This window comes from Mytilus trossulus, chromosome 7, assembly GCF_036588685.1.
Source record: "Mytilus trossulus isolate FHL-02 chromosome 7, PNRI_Mtr1.1.1.hap1, whole genome shotgun sequence".
Classification (NCBI taxonomy): Eukaryota; Metazoa; Mollusca; class Bivalvia; order Mytilida; family Mytilidae; genus Mytilus; species Mytilus trossulus.
The window spans coordinates 23614956-23629422 of NC_086379.1; the positions used below are offsets into that span (position 1 = coordinate 23614956).

General features: G+C 30.4%; 3 protein-coding genes across 5 annotated transcripts in view; 2 read left to right on the forward strand and 1 right to left on the reverse strand.

The window, feature by feature from the left end:
* LOC134724804 (furin-like protease 1) overlaps positions 1-14467 on the reverse strand; it is a 65307-nt gene that overhangs the window by 31229 nt on the left and 19611 nt on the right. For 2 of the 3 annotated variants that reach the window (XM_063588066.1, XM_063588064.1), the window contains exons 3-7: positions 5968-5989; positions 5107-5172; positions 3937-4062; positions 2626-2678; positions 900-985 (exon numbers count right to left, since the gene is read on the reverse strand). In XM_063588066.1, the coding sequence (XP_063444136.1) occupies positions 900-985; positions 2626-2678; positions 3937-4062; positions 5107-5172; positions 5968-5989 (353 nt within the window). The remainder of the gene's footprint in view (positions 1-899; positions 986-2625; positions 2679-3936; positions 4063-5106; positions 5173-5967; positions 5990-14467) is intronic. The other variant, XM_063588065.1, reaches the window with a different exon arrangement.
* On the forward strand, positions 11494-12429 carry LOC134724802 (uncharacterized). The gene is made up of 3 exons (XM_063588060.1): positions 11494-11616; positions 11815-11904; positions 12164-12429. Exons 1-3 carry the CDS (start codon positions 11497-11499, stop codon positions 12341-12343), a joined length of 390 nt encoding a protein of 129 aa, XP_063444130.1. The 5' UTR covers positions 11494-11496; the 3' UTR covers positions 12344-12429.
* On the forward strand, positions 12466-14103 carry LOC134726060 (uncharacterized). The gene is made up of 4 exons (XM_063590455.1): positions 12466-12549; positions 12701-12829; positions 13404-13520; positions 13810-14103. The coding sequence occupies exons 2-4, from the start codon at positions 12740-12742 to the stop codon at positions 14101-14103; spliced, it is 501 nt and encodes a 166-aa protein (XP_063446525.1). The 5' UTR covers positions 12466-12549; positions 12701-12739.

Sequence of the window (14467 nt, forward strand, 5' to 3'; positions counted from 1 at the left end):
CCAAAAGGCAAAGACACTGAGTATTGATCTAAGAGTACTCATAGTTACTATAAGCTATTTCAAAGCCGATCACAACTAATAAATAAAGTATGTCTTCCAGACAAAATGATCAATTGGTACACATCCAACACATTTAGTGTAAAGACGTCACAAACAGTCTGAAAAAGCATGAACTTGGGCAATAGCAAAATATAATGCATAATATCGACGGCATGTAGGCCCATAAGTTTTCATCAATGAAATGTAATACATATTTAATTATGTTTTAATTCATCAAAATCGAAATCAATATTAGAACCGATAAAACAATTCTCAAAGATCTTACTACGGTGTTAAGATAATATCTTTTAAAAAAAAAATTCTTCAAAGGATCATATTTAAAGTAACGTGCTTTATAAACAACATTGACAGATAAAAGATAGTTTAAAAATGAAATCTTAAGCATGGTTGCCATTTCCAAACAGATAATTGTAAACACAACTAAAAAGGCCATCTTTGTATCAAACAGATATAAACATATGTTTTAAAAATAACTGAAAAGGTACGGTTGTTATGGTTTTATAGAATATTGTAAGCAGAGATCACAAATGCATATTCCTTGCCCCCTCCCACCCGGCCCCAATTTGTATAGATATGGTTAAGTCCATGTTTTACAATTAGAAAATCAACTCTAGAAAAGTGTAATAGGTGTACAATTCAATTAGATACTTAAGATTCTGTACAAATTTCATTGAAATCAAGTTTCCTGTTTATGAGGAATTGCCGACGCACAGTGCAACAGACGAACAAACAACCAAACAAAATAGACACAATGATCCCCATTTACCCCCATTTCAGTAAACAGGGCTATAATAGATTGTTAAAAAAATGTCCCGATACATGCTTCTTTAAATGTGTACCTGCTATTTCTGATCCAAAAGCAATTCCAATTGTAAAATTCTTATTCGTCAGAGCTCCTATAATACCAGCGACCCTAGTACCATGTCTGCAAAAAACAAAGATATAACAGTCAATTGAAGTGCAATAACTACCTACATCATACAACAACCATAGCATGCTTTAAATGGTACTTTCGAGGGTCAGTTGTCTTGGAAACATTATGAAATCCTTAACACTTATTTTCGTAAGTCTACTTAGTGATAGTTGAAAATATTTATTGCAAAATTTCAGTAAAGTATTTTTTCAGCCGTTATCTCAGAAGTTATTTGCAGTACTGAAATGACAAGATTAGATGCCTTAAAGCATTGTTACCATGATGTATTTTCTTTTGATAACAAATAAGTGTATGCTTTTGTGTATCATTGAATTCAATGAGCTTTACTTTTGGTATTCTTATACAAAATAACATGATATTACAAGAATGTACATGCTAACATATGCTTAATCAAGTGTAATATCTTATGATCAAGGTTTTAATACATATTGATCACAAAAACTTAACATTGATCAATGATCAATGCAAATGATGTCAAGGTAAGATGAGACCTGTCAGGGAATGAACACATTTATACAACAAAATATAAACCTATAACTTATAGTTACTGATAATCTGATTTAATTATGAAAAGTAAACAAGTTAAAGTTGTTCAAAGAACCAAGAAAATGAGGTCCATGCCAAGGAGACCCTGTCAGACAGACATGTAGTCATTACAATCACTCCATAAATATAACTTACAGTAACTCGAACAACTCCCTAACCATGAAAACTTAACATCTATTAATGCTTTGTGAAAATGAGTTCAAGGCCAGAATAATTAAAGACATGTAGACTTTTTAATCATTCCATAACACCAATATGCTTGATCTATCAATTAAAAAATCACCTTTTAAGAAAATTTAAGCATTGAACCATGGAAATGAAGTCAAAGTCAATTGGATATGTACACCTTACAATCATTGTATAGAAGAATATAACTAGCCAATTACGTATAGTAAGTCTTCTATTTTGCTTGTTTAAATAGATGAAGTTACACTATTAATGTGACAACAAATTTTACTGTACTGTACTATGGAAAAATGAACTAATTAAATGTTTCAAAACTGGTTAAACAAACACCTGAAATTGGCTTCTATGAACTACCGGTGCAACATATATATTCTAATATGACGTTCTTCTTTTGGTTTGGAAACAAAGCCATGTTGAAATTTTAAAAGAACATGGGGCTCACGTGATGGTTGTCACATTCAAAATTGCAACGTCAGCTGCATTTTGAACAACGCATAAGATCAAAATGGACATTTTTGTTGGTACTGCTCGCTAGGAAATCAAATAAGATAACTATAAAAGTAAGTTTACATATATCTGTTAATTTTGCAATCGTGAAACAGTTCATTTTTGGCTTCATCAAATAAAAATGAATGTCTTTCTAATGTTGCTAAGGTCCGCTTCGAAGGACAAAACTTCTTAATTTTCCTATTAGAATCGAAATAACTCTATCAACCCATGCTCTATGTTCATGTTCAAATGGGTAGCCATTGTATTTGTCAATAGTTTTTACCTCGCTTCCGCTCGGTATAAAGTTATTGACAAAAATTATGCCTACCCATGTTAAAATGAGCATAGAGCTTGGTACGAAACATTCTTTCTTAACTGGTTCATGACCTTGACTGGCTACTGTAACTTACTGTAATGAAATAACTGTTCCTGCGTTTACATCACCAAAACCAATGTGTTTGTTCTGCAATCAGATTTAAAAAAAAATACAATGTAAATAATAAAATTAAAAAAAAAATCATTTCTGAATTTTGTTTATAAAATACAAAATATCGAATTTAGCAAAAAATCATCAATCATGGCCCATATAATTCATGGAACCAACATGTCGATTAAGACAGTTTTAGCGGTAAAAAACTCCACGTTATTTGGACTCTGTTGGATAGTTGTCATGCCACATCTCCTTATTTTGTATAAATCTATACTTACTAAGTCCATTAAAAATGCTTGCATTTATTCCTGGCTGGTTCCTTTATTAATAGGTTTTATAACTCGCACCATTTACTTTAAACCAACTTATTTTCGCGAGCGATTTATTTTCGCGAATTTTGCGAGTAGAAAAATAACGCGAATATAAATCCTCGCGAATATGTAAACCTTGGATCTTTCTTTATTAAACTTCATCAAGTAAATCAGAAAATCGCGAAATTGAATTGCCGCGAAGTGGTCAAGAATGGGTAAAACGCGAAATAAAGTATCCGCGAAATTAAGTTGGTTTACAGTATTCATGAATAGCCTCTTTAAGTCTTCTTAAACTAATGCTATCATTTTATTCCAGTCATCTCAGATCATGCATGCACTGCTGGTGACTTAACTTAGTCTGATGCACGACCTTGTTACATCACATTTAAAAGTCTTCATGGGGGTTACAGAATAGAGAATAATGGGCAACAAAATAAAGAAAATGGGCCAAACAAAATAAAAGAATAGAAAATAATGGGGTGTTAGATTATAAAAAATAGAGAATAATAGGCAAAACAATTTAAAGAATAGAGAAAAATGAGCCAACAAATTAAAGAATACTGGAATGACCACCCGCTCTGTCCTATATTGAATTTAAGAGTGATTCAAGAGTAATATTTAGCTGAATTACACTGTTTATATCTGTTTATCTGTGTATAACCTTTTGTAAAGCATCCTTAGAACAGATTATTTAAGTATGAATTAAATTAGATTTGGGGTATTGATCAATGAGAAAGCAAACCAAGGAAAAATAACCAAAGTTGTCTGAAGGTTAATCTGTAATTATAACATACAGCCTTCAATAAAAGACAAGTTTCTAAATCAACATGTCAAGCTCTAAATCGTACCGAGTCTAAAAAAGGTGTGCATAATTTAAACAGAAACAGTCAAAGATCTACCATCAAGGTTAAACTCTGCAACAAAAAGAATATATCAAGACATGAAATAAGACAATCACTGAATAACCATGCGATACTTACAATTTTAAGATCAATATGATCTTGAACACCTTTGTCTACCACGCCAACTGTAACACCAGTACCATTAATACAACTTCTCCATGCAGGTAGAACGTTCATGTCATACTGGTCTCCTTCTGATTTATTCTAAAATGATAAGTATTTATAGACTGATGATTTAGGAATCGTACTAAGATAATTTCTTGTAGCAGCAAGCAAAGAAGACACCAAAGCCACTATCAAGACTAATGTAAAATGTCATAATATTCACTGTTAAAATATTCTGTTCAGAGTTATTACCAAGTTAGGATGCAGATCAAAATACGATTTTTAATTCAAATATAAAAAGCAAAGACTAATGCATAGTAAGGTTGATGTTAGATGATTTCTCAAATGTATGTGAGCTGTTTTAACCCTAAAGATCCCCAGCAGACAAACAACTACAGTCCCTGGGACCTATATTGCTGATCTGGCTTTTTTGCAATTCAGGGTCCCATTCCAAGTATGAGTGATGAGAAATAATGTCCACAAGATGTACGTTTTTAAAGTGTGAATATTAAAGTTAGGTTTAAATTAGCCTAGTTGTTTCAGATGAGTAAGTCGTTATCGTTCCTTGAACTATAAAAAACAATCTAACTGTGTTGAAAAAGTATAAAAATACTGACATTTCATTTAATGATATATTTGTTAATCATGTTTAATTTTTGTTAAAATTTTATATTCTTTTTGATTTTATTTTTTTTTTATTCCATTTACCCAATTTCTAGTGGCAATTTTCTTTAACAGATATTCCAAAGAGTTTTTCATAGAAATGTTTTGTCATTTTTTTCTTTTTAAGTAGTAATGTATTATGTAGTGGTACTCTTGTGGTGTCATCAACTATCATTTAGCCAACGCTTGAAGGAATTTGCCATTTTTATAGTCCCATTTTCGGGATTTAGTAATAATGATGGCCATGTTTGATGGCAGTTGATTCATCAACAATATTATCAAAGGGATATTATAATGTGTCTATTACACAAAGTATAGTGTTCTTTCGTCTTTCACAGATTTTTTGCCTATATTTTCATTTTAAGTAACAGTTGAGGCCATGACAATTTTTTGTCAGATTATTATTCTATAAAGTTGATCCTGCTTAGTAAAATGCTATCAGCAATAACATCTAACCCCGAATTCCGCTGTACTACTTACAAGATACCACTGTAATGGCCATAACTCATCTTCAATTATTATATCACAGGTCTGTGATTCTACAAGCTAGTGAGAGAAAAAAATAAGAATCAATCATATATTATTTATATTGATTTAATTAACCATACTTAAACATGGTTTCATCAAATTGTTTCTAAATGGTTTAAGGTTAAATATATATATATAACCTTTTTACTGACTGGATGCTGCAATTTCATGAATCACCAGTTTCTTTTTGTATATGTAGAAAGTATTTGATGACCTGAATAATATTAAACTAACATTGATAAACGTCTAGGTAATGCTATGTCAAACATATTAAGGAAAGATTCAGTGTATGTGGGATAGAGTTACATGATGTCTGAGATGTTTCTTACAAAAAATATGATTCCAATTTCTATGCAAACCACACATGATTTTAGAAGTCTTCTTCCTTTGATGTCGTTTGATTTTTTCCAATTAAGCAGCGTTGTCAAATTTGGTTAAAATAACTGCAATCAATTATTGACTTTTGGTTTTAGTTGCCCCCTTGGTATTTGTTCCCCCAAATACTTTTAACCAGAAGTTCTTCAATATGTTTTTTTTTATTTAATTTTGAATGATAATAGCCGACAAATTCGTTGGCCATCTGAAATAAGACCCTAAAATAACTGGTTCCCTTCATGGTTGCACAGAAAATGAAAGTATTAGAAATTCTACATAATTTTGAAACTAGATTCCAAAGGAAGGTTCTTTCAGCATTTTTGCCAAATAAGCTAAATGTTTGTGTGGATAACTTTTCAAAGTAATCTATAATTCTGATTAGTTGGAAACAATGGCTAACATTTTTTTTTTGTAAAAGCACATCAAAATCGCACTTACCTGACAAAGCTGTTTGAATGACCTTAAAAAGAGTAAAATGGTATAAAATAAAAAGTATTCTTTATAAATCACAGATATGTAATATACTATCTATGTGTTAACAATAATACCGTAATTATTTGGTGAAGGCTCTTATGTGGCCAAGTTTTATGTCATTAAATCATGCGGAGGATTCACAATTTCCCAATTGTTCGGAATAATTTAATTGTCTGTTATTCAATTTCATACTTTATCATAGCATTTGTTTAATACATTTCTATTACCTTTAGTACAGGTGTATTGAAACGATGGTTTAGTGTGATTCAACGAGTGAGCAAAATGAAAAATAAAAATACAGTTAGCCAACTTATTTTCAAAGAGACTTTATTTGGCGTTCAGAGAATTCCTGCTGATTACGACGTGGTAATTATTGCAAAATTTTCTAATTTTCTTGGTGTATTTATATACCAAGATAAGTGTTACATATTCACAAAGATTTTTATCATCATTTTTTTTCTACTCGCGAAAAAAAGTTGGTTAACAGTATTATTTTCATAAAACAAGATATCTAAAAAAAAATAATTAAGCCTTGCATATAATTTTACTACTGTTAAAAAATAGGTAAAATGATTTTCCCATCAATCAAAATTAATGCTTCATACAGACAAACGTAAATTAAAATCTTATTTGTGGGATCTAACATAACAATCTTTTTCTTCATGCTGATAAAAGAGCATAAAAAACCGATGCAAATCATCAAATCCTCACCGGCCAAATTGTATAACGGTCGCAATAAAATAAATACATGTTTGCTTGATAGTTGGTGTTGACTTCCAGCACTCTTGGCTATATTAATGGTCAACTTCCTAGACAACTCGGCCACCAAGACCCCTCGTAATAAATGAAAATAAAATAAATCAATCGAGTCATATTGAATCTTCAAAAAACTGATGACTTCATTTTAAAATATTTAATGGGTGCAAAAAACATAATCTTTAATCTGATATTCCATTCATAAAGAGATAATACTTTGCATTAAAGTAACGTTTTTTGTAACAAGCACAGATTTTAACTTATCCAAAACAGTTTATATCATGCTTGCACTACAAACCATTAAAAGTCTGAAATGGCCTATATCTGTACTTGACTGTACTGATTTTTACTCGACCAGTCTGAATTCGTCTGAGATTCAATTGATAATACTCGACTGTAGTCTGAACCAAACTTAACAGTCTTAATATGTACTTGACCAGTACATAACCATTATATGCTAGTCTGAACCGTACTCGACCTTTTCTGAACCATACTCGACCTTGTCTGAACCATACTAGACCAAGTCTGAACCAACCTAGTCCTACAGTTCTTTGTATCTGTCAATTGAATTTTATCAATTTAGGATTTTTTTTAATAAAAATGAAATTTAAACAACAACTTGAAATTAAAAAGTATTAATTTTAATATAACTTCAACACAATATTATTCAACACTTACGTAATAATATATATCAACTTTTAAAATATCAATAAAACAAGCTGATCAATCAATCTAAGAAAATGAATTGTGACTTATAACAAATGACTAATAATTTCAATATTTATTCAAAATTTTATGAATATTTCTGAAGTATTTTATGGTAACTGGACTATTTTCACCATTTACGTTAGCCTAGTATAGATTTTGTTGAGCCTAATTAATAATGCATTGAATATTTTTTAATTAATAAATATATAAAATAGAATATAAAACAACTTTATAAATTTTAAAAAATGAGAGCTTAATTAGTTTTTTTGTTTAATTAAACCAATAATTTAATGTAATCATGATAACAGGAAAATGAAATAAAAACACTAAAATCAGCATTCCATAAGTAAGAGAATGAACACATTGTCCAGTTGGGGCACTTAGCGAACTCCATAATAAAAATATTCCCCTCTGAATCTGCTGGGCCAAAAGAAAACTGCCAATCATCCTTGGGGTATCTAGATTTAAAAAATAATTCCGATGACCACGCTTATCCATCGAGATGGCAGCCATCGCTAACATTAGAACATCGGGGTAAAATGCACTTTTGGCTTATAAATCTCCAAAACTGAAGCATTTATATCAAATTTTATCTTCATTCAGTCAAAATGTATCTGCCTATTCAAACTTACATCAGACAACCCGTTGTTATGTTGTTTCTCCCTAAACCGCTAATTATTGCCTTTTACAGTTAATTTCTTACAATTTGTTTTACATTTCGGTAATCCTTTTAAAAAAAATCTCCTCTGAAAGAACTTATCCAAATTTAAACAAACTTTGCCTAAACAATCCCCAAAGTATCTAGTTTAAAAAATGTATCCGATGACCAACCATTAACCAATGTGGCAGCATGGCTAAATATTAAATTAGCGGGGATACAGTGTTTTATTTATATAAGATATAAAAGAGAGAAACTGAACAGACTTCAATGACCGGCAATATAAGATAAGGAAAAAAACAGATATTGTGTGTGCCTAATATGCATATAAAACAAAGTGAGCAACATAGGTTTTAGAGCCTCCATTTTTTTTTTAAATGGCGTTTTTTTTTGGTGTTGTTTTAACTCGCATAATATTCTGGGACAGTAGTGAAAATAGAAGTAATTCGAATATTTCATTACAGTGCAGACAATAAATGAATTAATAAAATTGAAAGACTTTGTCTAGCTGCAATATTCCTCTTTTCCTCTTCCATATTGTGATTACTACAATGTATGACGAAAAAAGGATCTATGACACACAATCAGTACATGCAATGCTGAAAACCCCAAAAAGCACATGAACCGCGTGTAAATGCTTGTCTTCAACTTGAAATATTAGTTAGGACTTCGATATGGGGAAAATATCACTCACCTCAAGTGTAAGAAAACAATTTGCACTGTGTAAGTGATTCTTGATGTTGAAAGATTTCAGAAAATCATCAACTAAACTTTATCATATAAAAAAGATGTGGTATGAAAGCCAACTCTCCATAAGAGACCAAATAAAACAGAAACTGACCATTATAGGTCACTGCACGGTCTTCAACACTGAGCAAAACCAATACCACTTTGTCAGCTATACAAGGTTCCGAAATGACAAATATAAAACAATGCAAACCTAAATTACGCACAAAAATGAACGAAAAACAAATATGAAATACATCAACAAACGACAACCACTGAATTACACGATCCTGACTTGGGACAGCTTGTTTGTAGTTCTTTTGTGTGATGAATGCAATAAAATAAAAGGTCGACGTGTTACTCATTTGTTTTCCTAAAGGAATATTACTTCTCTACCGAATTGTTAGAATATAAGTAAGCAAAATCTCCTAGAAAAGTTTAAAAAAATAATTGAACATATATATGTAGGACTCTAAAGTGCGATGGGGACGCTAAAGTGCGATGGTCACGCTAAAGTGCGATGGTCTCCGCTAAAGTGCGATGGTAAGATACGCTAAAGTACGATGGTATGTCATATAAAGTAGAACACGCTAAAGTCCGATGCCTCAATACGCTAAAGTGCGTTTTTCCGCGAAAGTGCATTTGTTCGCGAAAGTATTTACGTTCGGAACGTTAACTATTATTATGACGTTATAAGCCGTTTATACAAACAAACAAAAATGGAAGTGCCGCTGCCGTTAAACTTAAATATGTGTCCAAATGAAGGATTTATTCTTGACAAAAAAAGAAAGAAAAGAGAAACAAATGATCCGAATCCGGAACACTTTTGGTCGGTTTTAGAAGAGGTAAATTTAATTTGTAAAAAGAAATTTGATGAAAACAGCTGGGGTGCTAAAAAAATAAAAGAGCAACTAAGTTTACAAATGAGTGAGACAAGTGTAAGAAAATATTTGGCCAACTTTCTTTATGATGATGATACCTGTGCATTGTACCACAGAAGTACTAAGATTGGAGACAATCACAGAAGAGTTTTATCAAAAGAACAAATGATAGCTGAAATTAATGCCAACCATAAAATTGATCACCGTAAAAGTGACGCGGTATATGAAACACTTAGAAAGACCTATTTTCCCGTAGTTCGGGAAAATACAAGATTACTGTTCAAGCAACATATAAAATGTTCCCAATGCCTAGCAGCTGTAGATCTACCAAAAACACAAATAACCAGAAGACCTATACCGGCTACCTATTCAAATAGTAGGTGGCAAATGGATCTGAAGAAAATGCCCCCATGCAAAGGTTACAATTATATATGCAACATAGTTGACTGTTACAGCCGCTTTGCCTTTGGTGGACATCTTAAACAGAAGACGGCAAAAGAAGTGTCGGAATTGCTTTTGAAATTCATCTACATATTTGGCCCACCTCGGATTCTCCAGACTGATAACGGCAAAGAATTTAATAATGCTGATCTTTGTGCAGTAATTGATGAGTTTAAGACAAGAAAAATTAATGGTCGTCCGTACCATCCACAATCACAAGGTTAGTCATAAAAAACTTTATTGTACTGCATTAATAAATGATAATTTAGTTTCACTTATGTATTTAAAAAATAAATACAAATACAATTATATTTTGCCTTTACGTTTCATTTACAGGACTGGTGTACTTCTTAAACAGGCCGTTCTTAACACAATTTTAACACCTTTAACGTAAACAAACAACAAGTAAAAAATTACTAATTTACGAAATCATTAGCTCTAAATATATAATTACTAAATTATGTAATCTTAAATCATTTTAATCTAAATTATTGCCTCTAATGTTTCAAAGAAATCGACATTTGAACAAGCACAAATAAAGCAAAAAAATATATGTATACCCTTTATTTGTACAATAGTCAGCTAATTGCTGGATAAAAAAAAATATGTACATTGTTGGAAAATATAACATTCATGTGGAGTCGCTGCAAAACAGGAGAATAGCTTGGCGAGCCTCATGTTTTGTTTTGTTTTAAAGCTTTATTATCTTTAAAATTTTATATTAACAAATATATGTAATCTGCAAACTATTATAACACATTTTTACACAATAATTTCAGGACGTGTAGAAAGATTTAACAGGACTGTAGTCGCATACTTTAGAGCCCAATTTGTTGATACTAGAGATTGGCCAAGTTTACTAGGAGAATTTTATTATAAATACAACAACAGAGTCAACAAATCCACTAGACCCATGACACCCCACCAAAGATTTTTTAAGAGGCCAAATTTTTCAATGGCATTAGAAGAACAGGTACTAACTTTTTTTTTTATTTCACGCATAATTATTGCAATTATAGAGCCCCTCTTTAAACAGTTATTTAAAAATTAAGTTATAAACAACGATTTTGTCTAAGTATAAAACTCATCACCAAGGTTTAAGTTCATGTTTTATTATCAAGACAAAAGTAATTAGTTTTATTAATTTGTGTAATATCTTTATGTTGACACCGTACTTGTTAAACGTACAGTGACAAATATTACATGCATTTACTTGACAATTACTGGCAACCATTTGTTTATTCATACTAATTTTAATGAATCTATTGAACTGTTTATGTTTAGGTTGCAAAGTGTAATTTGACTAAAGAAGAATTTCTAGAAATGGCTCACTTGGATGTTGAAGCAGATGATGACGACAACAATAACTTGGCCTTAAATGAAAACTTAAAATCAGTGAAAATTAATGAAATTACAGATCCAGAAGAGAGTCATATTAATCAGGTATAAAAATAGCTGTATCAATATTTTAAATAAAAAATAACGAAACTGGTAAAATAAATTAATATGGGTTATTATCTGCACACAAGTTGTAATTAAAAAAAAAGTGATGATTATTTTTTAAATCTATACATTATTTGATTGCTTACTCTAATGTACCTGTGCATTTAAAAATATTTTACATGTGTAATGCCTTTGTAGAAAGATAATGAAGTTCAGCAGTCTGAGATTCTACATCATACCATAACTACGGACTCTGCAACAATTGGTGCATCAAATACAAATTTTGAGGTGAGTGCGAAAACCTTAATCTTTGTTTTAGTATAAGTGTTAAATATTCAGAATTCTTGGTGTTTTTCCATGTAATAGAAGGTTAAATATCTTTCCCTTTACACTCTTTCTTTTTTTGAATTGAGTTTTAGGAAAAAATGGCTTATTAAAGGTTATATGTCAAATTTAATTTTCGTTCATTTAATTTTAGACCCAAGGGTTAAAATCCTGTCTTGTTATTAAACGTAATTTATAAAACATTTTTATTGCATACTTATAGATTAACAGTAAAGATGTGGTTAATAAAGCCTCAGAGAATAAAGCTGGAGAAATTGCCAGAATGGATGCAGAAAATGATTACCAGGAATTTGTTGAAGCGATGTGGCACACAAAAATTACCAACAGGATCAAAGAAAGTGAATTAGTAAGATACAGAACTGTTTATTCTAATTGTTTTTAAATAAAAATCTGTTCATATAACTATAATTTAGTTTTGATAAGGTGAAAAAGTGTCACGTAATGAAGGATAAAGTACTAATAATTTGATTACAATATACATCTTTGTCAATAATTATAAGTGTGTTTTTTTTTTTTACATTTTAGGTAATATCTGCAAATGCAACTATAACTAGTAATGAGTCCGTAAATGGCGTAGAAAATGTTGAGGTTAGTACTACTAGTTTACATTTAGTATTTTGATAACATTTTAAGTTTTTATTTAAAAAAAAGGTTCAATTGTCCAAAACATTTTGCAAATATCATTATACTTTTAAATTGAATACCCAATTTTAATATTAAAATATTTTTGTTATTGTAGGTCAATAATACTGTACAGACTTACGATAGATTGAACGAAATGATACCATCACAACAGCAACTCCAAATGTCTCAACCACTGCAAGATATCACAAATTCTCAAATGATGCGCAATACAAGTTTACATCAAGTACGTAAATTTTATCACTAAAAAGTAGTTTATAAAAATATTGCCTTAACACTATCAACTTCAATGGTATTTTTAAACATACTGTACTTTTATTTTATTGCATGGTAATAGTTGCAGCTTTATGAGTAAAACTCTTTAAACAAATGTAAATCCGTAGTTATTTCTGCGTACTAAACGTTATACAGATGTCATCTCTGTTATTTTGTTTATCATCATATACATGTTCATGTATCTGAAAATGCACTAACATTACTGAACTATTATATTTTTGTTTTAAAAAGTGAAAATATAAAAATAAGAAGATGTAGTTTAATATTCATCATGGTATGACAAATATCTAACAGAGACTAACTGATCAAAGAAGTTTACAAATATTTGTCACTCTACGGCCGTTGAAAAAAAGCAAAACTTATACATATTGATTAGCTATGTATAACTGAATGTCTTTAAATAACAAATTTATGTAAACAAAAACGAAAACACCAACGGCCTATTGTGTGTACAAATTTGAATATTATCAACACTTTTAAGTTAATATTAATTTTTGTTTAAACCTTTTCTTATTTGCTTTCAGTCAGAAGTTAGCCCATATGATAAAGACTTGTATGCAAGAAAATTTATACAACGTACTGATTCTGGTATAGCAGGCCTGAAACGCCGTCATTTGGAAACAGAAATTTATATGTCTCAGGTAAGCATCTTAACTACCGTGTAACAAAATATAGAATTAAAGGTGATTAAACAATTTGTAATCTAGTATTTGTTTGTTATGCACATTTGTGAACGTACTTTTAAATGTTATAGTAAAGTTATTTAAAATTTTCAAACTAAAAAAATAAAAAAAATAATGTGCTTTTATCATGTTTATTAAGGACTTTGCTTAATTCATAATCACGTCTTGAACTCTTTTAAGTTACATTTGTTACTTTCATTACTTGGTTTGATTTTATTGTAACTTTATGTTTTATTACGCTTTTTAGAATCGTGAAGAATGGGACAGTAGCTTGTATCCGGAGGAGTTGTTTCCTAAAAAAGTATCCAAACTTACAGAAATGCAAACTTTTCATCCCTCAGTTAATGCAGTTATAGACTTTAAACCAAGATCAGCTTTGTCCGCGGGTACAAACGTTTTTCTGTCCGGGTATTGGAAGAAAGGACTTGTTATGAATATTGAAAATGATGACAGTAAAGGGAAGGTGTATACCATAAAGGAGCTTGAAAATGGCAAAATTCACCAAGTTTCAAAATATTTGATTCGTCCGAATTTGATTTAGATATCTTTTTTATGAATTCCATGACTTTTAAAAGTTGTGCCAAATAAAGTCTACTTTTCACTTTGAAATTAATTAATTATATTTTATTAAATAGAGTTAAAAAAAAGATTGATATGAGTGCCAATGAGATAACTTTACATCAAAGTCACAGGTTTTAAATGTAAAAGTACATTTGTTTAATATATTGATTTTCGCCAACAAGACAATAACTTATCAACACAACTTGTAACATCATATTTTGATTGACAATGAGACAATTACGGGAAATAAATAAATACTCGACATTCAACCAGTAACAAAAAACCTACAGGTGTTGTATTATAAAATGAATGCCAATGAGACAATATGGCTCTTTACAAAATAA

What these genes read in the sequence shown, in the direction of transcription:
- LOC134724802 (XM_063588060.1), top strand. Translation starts at nt 11,497, where the DNA reads ATGGCTCACTTGGATGTTGAAGCAGATGATGACGACAACAATAACTTG. An exon ending in AAGAGAGTCATATTAATCAG is followed by an intron (nt 11,617 to 11,814) that starts GTATAAAAATAG and finishes ATGCCTTTGTAG; the next exon opens with AAAGATAATGAAGTTCAGCA. An exon ending in CATCAAATACAAATTTTGAG is followed by an intron (nt 11,905 to 12,163) that starts GTGAGTGCGAAA and finishes GCATACTTATAG; the next exon opens with ATTAACAGTAAAGATGTGGT.
- LOC134726060 (XM_063590455.1), top strand. Translation starts at nt 12,740, where the DNA reads ATGATACCATCACAACAGCAACTCCAAATGTCTCAACCACTGCAAGAT. An exon ending in GCAATACAAGTTTACATCAA is followed by an intron (nt 12,830 to 13,403) that starts GTACGTAAATTT and finishes ATTTGCTTTCAG; the next exon opens with TCAGAAGTTAGCCCATATGA. An exon ending in CAGAAATTTATATGTCTCAG is followed by an intron (nt 13,521 to 13,809) that starts GTAAGCATCTTA and finishes TACGCTTTTTAG; the next exon opens with AATCGTGAAGAATGGGACAG.